The sequence below is a fragment of the Apteryx rowi genome, unplaced genomic scaffold (assembly GCF_003343035.1).
Source record: "Apteryx rowi isolate R43461 unplaced genomic scaffold, aptRow1 scaffold_27, whole genome shotgun sequence".
Classification (NCBI taxonomy): Eukaryota; Metazoa; Chordata; class Aves; order Apterygiformes; family Apterygidae; genus Apteryx; species Apteryx rowi.
Window position 1 is genome coordinate 4,114,162 of NW_020449085.1, and position 8,490 is coordinate 4,122,651.

Consider the following 8,490-nt stretch of genomic DNA (forward strand, 5'->3'; position numbering starts at 1 on the left):
AGTGTCGGGCGAGCAGCTTGCGCTCGTTCAATAGACTTAGCAGCCGTAACACAGGGAAGCTGAAAATTCAGGCAGAGACCAAGCGTGGAAAACAGTATTCCTAAAGATGTCTTTTACCCAAGGTTAGAATTGAACAGAAAAAGACACGGCAAACACTGTGCAGCCTTACCTATGTCTCAGTTTCAGCAGATGTTGATTTCTTGTCAACTTTGTGAAAGACAGTGCAATAGCCACTATATTATATTCCTTAGGAAATACTCTGTATTACCATTTTAATTTTGTACTGTTTTACTCTAGTCAAGTGCTAACCTTCCACTTATATGGCAAGGCGGTTGCTGCGGTTCAGTGCAGTAAAGGATTTAAGATCRCCGCAGCTTCTCATTTGTAGCAAGCTTTCACCCTGAGAGCAGGCTGTGCCGTTGGCCGGCGCTTTCTCACGCGCTTACCTTAACCACAGCGCCAGGTTGTGTAGCAGGTCTCCACCTTGGAAACGTATCTGGGACCACAGTCGCGAGGTTTTCAACTTGGCAGATAGCAGTAAGGAGCAAGCACTTAGTCATGAAATAGCATGTCAGAACCGTATTTGTGTCTTGTATTCGTGTGTGCTGTAGTCATGGCGCACCTACTCATCTTCTCAAAGTAGCTTCTCACTCTTGTCTTTGAGAAGATGAGTAGGTTGTGTGTTTATAGAGTTAGTCTCCTAATGTCTATTGTATTGGGCCAAAAATAATGCAGGTAAGCAGGTGCCTCTTCTGTGGGATTCATCCGAGCTAAGCCCAGCTATCAAGGCAAAAACAGTAAAGCTGGATGAATGTCTTAATTTTTGACAATGAGCAAATTTTTTTTAATAACATATAGAAAACAATAGTAGGAGTTGCCTGCTCTGTATAAAAGAAATTAAGCTTCTACTACTTTAATAGAGAAGTCTCAAGTCACAAAAACAAATAAACACAAATGGACATTAATGGGACCTAGGCACATATCTAAAGTTAAGCAGGTGCTTAAGTGCTTGACTGCACAGAAATGCAATGATTTAATTAGGATCTTGTTACGTTTGACAAGCATTATCTGAGGCTGGAGAGAGAGCAGCAAGAAAAGCTCATTCCAGGTAGATGTGTCTGGGTTCCAGCATGTGGCAGGAGGAAAAGCAGCCTTTCCTCACTGTATTTCAGTAAGGAGTTTCGAGCTCATATTAGAGCTTTTTATAAGATGAGTATTCTAGGCATGTAAAATGCACCATGAGCATTCAGAAAAGAGAGAAATGTCTGCTGGGTTTTTTTGTTTTGTTTTGTTTTTGTTTTTAAAGCCAAGAGAAGTGTTTTTCCATCATAAAGGAGAAGTCATAGACAAGGTTTTCATGTTTTCTTTATTGCTCACCTGCTAAGTCACGTGCTGGACTTCATTTTCTCCCCCAGTTGACAACAAATATGAACTCTGCTAGAGGTTTATTTGCCCGGGGCGGGGGGGGTGTTTCCAATGAGGGAAGAATTAGTTCATGATTTTTTTCAAAGTACCTAATGTAGTGTATCAGGTTTAGTAGCCATATTGGTACAATGAGCTGAAATCATTAAAATTGATTCCACATGTGATAAATACCAGACAATCAGCAGCTCTCGTACATAAGTTTCCTATCCTTAATGTTGACGCTATGATAGTAACTCAGCCCTGAAGTTGAAAAGAAAAATATAATGAAATAGTGATTCCATGAATGGTGTCTGGCTATATACGATGTTAGTGTGAGAAGAGTTCCCTAATTATCCACGGCATTGCTAGAGCAGGTAGAGGAAGTTATTTTCAGTGAAGGAAAAATGAAGTATTCTAGAAACTGCTCTTCATGTGTCTGTTCATCAAGTGCAGTAGCTTTTAAAAAGAAACCACGAGTTCTGTTGTKTTCTCCTGAATCAGAAATATCGATTACAGTTATTTTAGTACAGTGCTGATTGATATTAAATGCTTTTCTGATTATAGAATTTATCAGAAAAATCTAGAATTGTATAATAACTATAATCAGGAAAGCATTTAATATCAATCAGCAACCATTTCCTTACAGAATTGTAGCTGATAATTAAATTCAGAACTATCCAAATGCTTTATTGATGAAGTAGATATTTTTCTCAAAAGAACAATGTCTGAACGTATGCGTAATTGTCACATATTTGGCTGTCTTTTAAAAATTCCTTCTGGCTTTAAGGGCATTAAGGCATTTCGACTAGTATTCTGAAAAGTTTTCAATGTCTTTCTGGCTAGTGAACTAAAAAATGCAAAGTATTACTTTGTTGATCTTGTTTTTAAACTGAACTGCATTATCGACTGAGAGTGTGTTCTTAACGTATTGTTAAAAGTGCTTTGAAAACTTGTAAATCCCTGTAATTTATGTTCCTGTGGTCTCGACTGCTTCTTTCTGTCCTTCTGGTTTTAATTTGAATGCAGTCTTGTCTGGGTGTGTACCTGTAAAATTGTGTTTTTCCAAGTACAATTTACAGTCATGACCTTAAGTTTTACAGTGCTCCTAACCTTATAGGAGCTTCCTCCTATACCAAAAAGCCAACTTTGGGTCAAACAGCTCTTTCATATTATAATTGTATAATCGAGGTTACTTGGAACAGATCTGATTTGGGCATTTTTTTAGTTTATCGTGAAGACTTTGTAAGAATATCGAGTAAATCAAAAAAGTGCCTTTGCAAGGAGACCAGTAATAGCATTGCCTTGCTTCTTCAGACGTCCACAGTTGTAAACTTAGCCTGCTTCATGACAACAGTCCCATTTATCTAAACAATTCTCCTTTTAGAGTCAATGGCACTGATAGAAACTGAGATAAGAAATACAGATGGGAGGATCTTTCGGAGTCTCCGCTTACTGCAGCTCCTTGCTGGGCGCCTTACAATCACCTTTTCTTTTCRGTGCCCGCGAGTGCGTAGCAGACATCCCCGGTGAAACACAGGCTCCTCTCATTGCTAGAGAGCTGCCTAGTAAAGGATGATCATGCGTCGTGAGGGTTTTTACAGTCTGGGTGATCTCTTTCTTAATTTTTTTATGACATTCTTGTTATGTTTAAATGGCATGGGGTTGGGTCTTTGTTTGGTATCTGTAAATTATCATAGTCCCTTTTTCTGTAATGCTTTGTCTTTTAAACGGAAGGATTAAATGATCTCTTTTATTGCAGTCCTCAGATTAATCCACTTCTCAGTCATTTATTGTCTTTTGTGATACAGGGAAAAGAAGTTTCGCAGCCTTCTATTTGTTGTGTTCCTCTGCAGTAAAAATAATACTTGCACACTAAACCTGAAGTTTTAAGGACTTAATGTTCTCGGCTTTATTTTTAGTATTTATGAAGTGTTTTATTCTCAGCCAGGCTCATTTTTTTAGTGTGACTTCAGCACTCTCGGTAGTTAACAGGAAGAGAACAGATAGATTGATCACATGTTTTAATTGTGTTACGTTTGCATTTTCAGATAATTGTGCAGTCGGGCCGTCACCCCACAGTGCTGCAGAAACTGTGCCAGTTGCCTTTCCAGTATTTCAGCGATCCTCGTTTAATCAAAGTGCTCTTCCCTTCGCTCATAGCGGCTTGTTACAATAACCCGCAGAACAAGCTCATCCTGGAGCAGGAGATGAGCTGTGTTTTACTCGCCACCTTCATTCAGGTAGCTATTCCTGCACTACGACTGCCCCGCTTTCTCTCGCCTTCACCCTGTATATGGAAATCGTTTGCCTTAAGTAAAACAAGGAAACACCACTGAAGTGCTCTAAGATACGATGCCGTTCTTTTGAAACCACAGATTATATCTGTACTTGAAACATCTTATAACGCTGGAAGGTTACTGAGTAGTTCAGGTTCTCGCTATCCCGCGCAGAATCCTGTTTTCATTAAAGTTACTGGACGTGCTGGTAAGGTTTGATGTAGATCCTGCCTTCACAGGACGATTCTTAAAATATTTATTTTTAAAAAACTACTTCACATGAGGCATATCTGAAATTTGTGTATTCATCTGTTTACATATAAATGTACAGTTGTATACTGTGTACAACAGATTTACAGAGAGAACTGAAGTGTATATATTTTATGCAGAAAATACACAGAACATATGTTATGGCTCTAATCTTGCAATCTCTGTTTTTGACAGTAAGCCACTGAGGTCATTAAGAATACTGTTTTGAGTAAGGATTTAAAGCATTTTCGTTCCCTTTGAGAAAATTTATATTCTGTGCTTTATTTATCAGATTTTGTGCATGCCTCATGTTTTCCATACATTTTATTAACTATTTTCAGTTGAATAAATGCAGTTTTCATAAATAGTCTGCTATTAAAAAAAAAAAAAGTACATTTGGGGGATTCTAATGCTGCTAGAACTCCAGATCAGTCACCTGAAAGTTAATCTTGTTGATACAGCAATGTTAGTCAAACTTCTTTTCCTAATGCTTTACAGCTAGTCCAAGGGTAGGCTACACGGATTTGGGAGAGAGGGCACAAGAACTAAATATTTACTAAAAGTCCTAGCGTAACATCAAACTTCTGAGTGCTACTACTTTTTATCCTTTTAATACTAAAATAATTGCATAATAGTTTAAAATTTTGAAATTTAGTATTAAAAATATGTGCCATCTGGTAATGAATTGCTGTAAATAGTAAAGCATAAGTATATTTACAAGGATCAACATTATTAATTTGATTTCTAGTTAGGAGTATATTTATACCTCAGATGCCAAGTCCACACACTGTTCTTTCAGGCTTCTAAAAAAGGCGTTATTTTAAAATATGGAAGCTCCTCATGTGGTATTAATTGCCATTTCTTTGCTGGCTTCAGTGGCATTTTAACTTTTTACCCAGGTTAAAATCTAATCCCTAATATTGAGCATACACAGAAAATAATTCTGAAAGGAACCAAAGAATGTTTAAAGACATTTTTAAATGTATTTAATGTACACAGTTGTTGTGCACAGTATGCACAAAGCGACTTGCCTCTCTCTTTCCATTGCAATTCGCTGCTGTTTGTCAAGCAAACCTCTTATTTGCTTCGGTGGCAGTTTTGGTGAAGACTGTAAAATGTTTGCTCATGACTAGAAAATGAGATTCTGCCTGTGCCAGGGAATGCAAAAAGAAGCCCTGTTTACGTAACTTTTGGGTGGCGTGTAAAATATGCCAATTAAATACAGTACATTAAAGAAATGTGCGCAGTATAAATCAAAGGAAAATGATTGCTAGATTTTACAACTGTTCGTGTTATTTATTTCCATCATCTGAAGTTTGCGTCATCCTTTTTATTGTTGTTACTTCTATTTCTAGATGAGTTGAAAAAATTAAAAAGCCTTTAAGCRTATATATGATTTGCTAAATTGTATCTCTTATGTCAAATAAAATACCATGTCTGCTCAGTGGATACTTGAACAAAAGACACGGTGCTAAAGCCCTTTCTCCCGTAAGCGCGGGGCTGCYGGCCCGCGGGATCGCGCGCTGTTCGTGCTGCGGCCAGCGGCCTTGCTGACCCCGGCGGCTACAGTCGCCCCTGCCGCAGGAGCAGCGACGGTGCATCGCGCTGGCACCCAATTAACCGTCACCCGAACCGGCTCTGTGCTCCGCTGCCGTGGCATCGGGAGGGAGACACGTCTGCGGAAGAGCTTCACTTGCTTCCAGSAGATCAGGACCTCAGGCTCCGGAGTCACTGGGAAGCAAAGCCCGGGAAACTGGGAGGGATGAGCCGAGAAGGGCGTACTGGGAGTCAGGAGTGCAAGTCTGAAACACTATTTGTTTTACAGAAACATAGCTACAGTCTTAAATTAAAAACAATGATAAAAAAAATTTCCTCAGAAGACATTAAAGCCTTGCTTTTCCTGTATTGTGTATTAAAAAGCGTAATTTCTCACAAAAAAGCTAGAAAATCTTCTCTGTATTACAGAATTTAACAGTATTCTGTTATGAGACCTAGCAAACAAGCCAGAGTTTAATTTACAGTTTTCATAAAGTATTAGTATTTTTGGGTGACCACAGAGACCTAAAAATGTTTTAATTCCTCTGATACAAGATCTGAAAACCTGATGCCTTTTTTTTTTTTTTTTTCCTGTAGGATTTTGCACTGAGTTCAGGCCAAATGGATAATCAGTCATCTCAGCAGAGGGGTATGTCTCCAGTGAAATGTATTAAAGTAACAATTAGGTAACAAAGTAGATAGATACTACATTTTACGTGATTCAGATTTTTGAATATGTATCACCATGAAAAGAATATGGGAAATTGCAAAAAAGATTTTACAGTTTTGGGAGAAGGTCTCCAGCTTAACTTTTTTGTATATGACTTCCAGTAGTATCAGAAATTCAGAATATTTATTAAATGCAATGTGATATTATGTCTTAAAATGTGATACTGCACATGGACATATTTAGCTATCACAAAGGATATCGTCAGAAGGTTTAGGTTACCGAAGTCACACAGACATACCAATATACCCGAGGAGCCAAAAACTAGTAAAATACTATCGTGTAATTATCCTGTAAAGTTTGTCAGCCTGCAGAAGAGTTGTGATTTTTTTTTCTCAGTTGTTGCAAATATTCTGTCGAATGCCATTGACCACTGTAGGCTAAACATTTGAAAGGTGCTCAGCTAAGATAGCTGTTACTTGTTAAACTAGCATGAAATTCAAGTGTGTTGATGGGAATCTGGTCAGGAGTCGTCCGGATCTCGTATCAAGTACAGTAGCCTCTCGGATAGTCATTTGCTCCCTAACAGCAAGCAGAAATGCGCCACGACTACCAGGCTGTATTTTGCTGTACTTTTTTTGGCAGAAGATGAGCAGTTCTAGGTATAAAACATAAGCGTGGTGTTTAAAAATAAATTATGAAATGTAAAATTAATGTAAATTTGTGGTGATTTCTACTATCAACATTACAGCTTTTAGTTTGAAACACTCTCACGCAGTGTTTACTACACAAACCTTCCAGGCTTGTGTTTGCATGAGAATCTGCTCGAGAAACTCGAGTGAAAACTACTTTTTATTTTCATTATTCAAACTGAATGAACTTTTAAACACAGATGACTACGTGGTAACACACGAGCGGGATTTCTAAACGCACCCCGGCTGCAAAAAGCTGCATTAATAACAGTGGGAGAATCGGGATTATTTTGATCAATTGTCTCACTTTAACGTGAAGGACGGAGCCCCCCAAAACCCAAAAGGGAACAATAACCTGCTTCGTTCCGCGCTGGCGCGTTGCTCGCGCGGCGCTCGGGGAGCATCGCCGGCAGGGCTCCCGCGCAAAATCCCGCCYGTAACCTCGAGAGCTTGCGGGGGCCACGCAGCAAAACACCTCCCTGCTGCAAACGAAGCTGCGAAGCAGAGAGGGCACCGCGAGCGGTAGCCGCCTGGATTGGGCCCCCGCGAGCCGAGAACACAAACTGTGCAAAGATGCGGACGTGCTAACGCACAAAGCACAGAGCCCGAGCCGATAACTTGCATTCTAACGAGGCCTTCGCTCCTCAGACCCGTCTGCCCCCCTTAGCGAAGCGAAATCCTCACGGCTGTAGCCCCACAGATCCGTGATTTGAGAACTTCTTGCTAGTGGGAGGGGAGTAAATTGGGATTGAATTGACCGTGTGTTCATTATTATTTTATTGCCATCTTGTCTTAAGAGGGAATAATGTGGTAATTTTATGTTCTCTTTCCAACAGAAAAAATTTTCAGTTCTCAAGATTATCTTGAGCTGTCCAACAGATTCCCTCGCCAGTCCTGGGAAGAAGCTCGACAGTTCTTCTTGAAAAAATGAGCACGTCATATTAATTTTTAGGAAGCTAACATTTTAATGCCGAGCGGTTTGAGCTACCTTCTTGAAAAAGCTGTTCTGAAAACTTTTTGATACTCTAAATACTTATGCTGTAGATACATATAATTTGCACTATTTATATCATAAGTACTGTAGATACTTTCAAGTTCTGTTTTGTAATTTTGATAATTTGAGTTTATTTCATTCACATATCCTATGTCATGGTTTGGGTATTTTCTACCCTGCGATGTGGTAGTACTTGCACTGCAAAACTGCTGAAATAAGGTTGCAAATAAATAGAGAAAAAATGTTCTATATATCTTGTAATAAAATAACTTATTCTGTCTGTAGCGTGACTTCTGTGTTACAAATGTTGGTGTGTTCAAATTACCATAAGCAACGCAAGACTCAGAGAGAGAAAAACAAGACTTGCAAGATGTCGTTTGGGTTGATCAAAAGCCTAAAGAATTTGTCAGATTTAGTTCCGATGACGGTTCGTTGCTTATAATTTTTTGGCGATTTAGGATAAGTAATTTTTAATCAGTACGCATTTTTAACGTTTCGGTAAGACTTTAATACTGCTTGTTCAAACCTTGTGATGTTCGGTTAGCGGCGAGTTTCCATGCAGCACTATTAAAACGTACCACGGCCGCGTGTGTCAGCACGGTTTCTGTCCTGCGCACGTCGCCGCGCTCCCTTCCGCGGGGCGAGCGGCGGCGGCCGGGCCGCGCCGGGCCC

General features: G+C 39.5%; 1 protein-coding gene across 7 annotated transcripts in view; it reads left to right on the forward strand.

Annotated features, from left to right (window-relative positions):
- SCAPER (S-phase cyclin A associated protein in the ER) overlaps positions 1 to 8,102 on the forward strand; it is a 195,328-nt gene extending 187,226 nt beyond the window's left edge. For all 7 annotated transcript variants that reach the window (XM_026068288.1, XM_026068287.1, XM_026068289.1 and 4 more), the window contains 3 exons: positions 3,453 to 3,644; positions 6,063 to 6,114; positions 7,661 to 8,102. In XM_026068288.1, coding sequence (XP_025924073.1) covers positions 3,453 to 3,644; positions 6,063 to 6,114; positions 7,661 to 7,755 — 339 coding nt within the window. In that variant the 3' untranslated portion in view covers positions 7,756 to 8,102. The remainder of the gene's footprint in view (positions 1 to 3,452; positions 3,645 to 6,062; positions 6,115 to 7,660) is intronic.
- Positions 8,103 to 8,490: the final 388 nt, after the last annotated feature.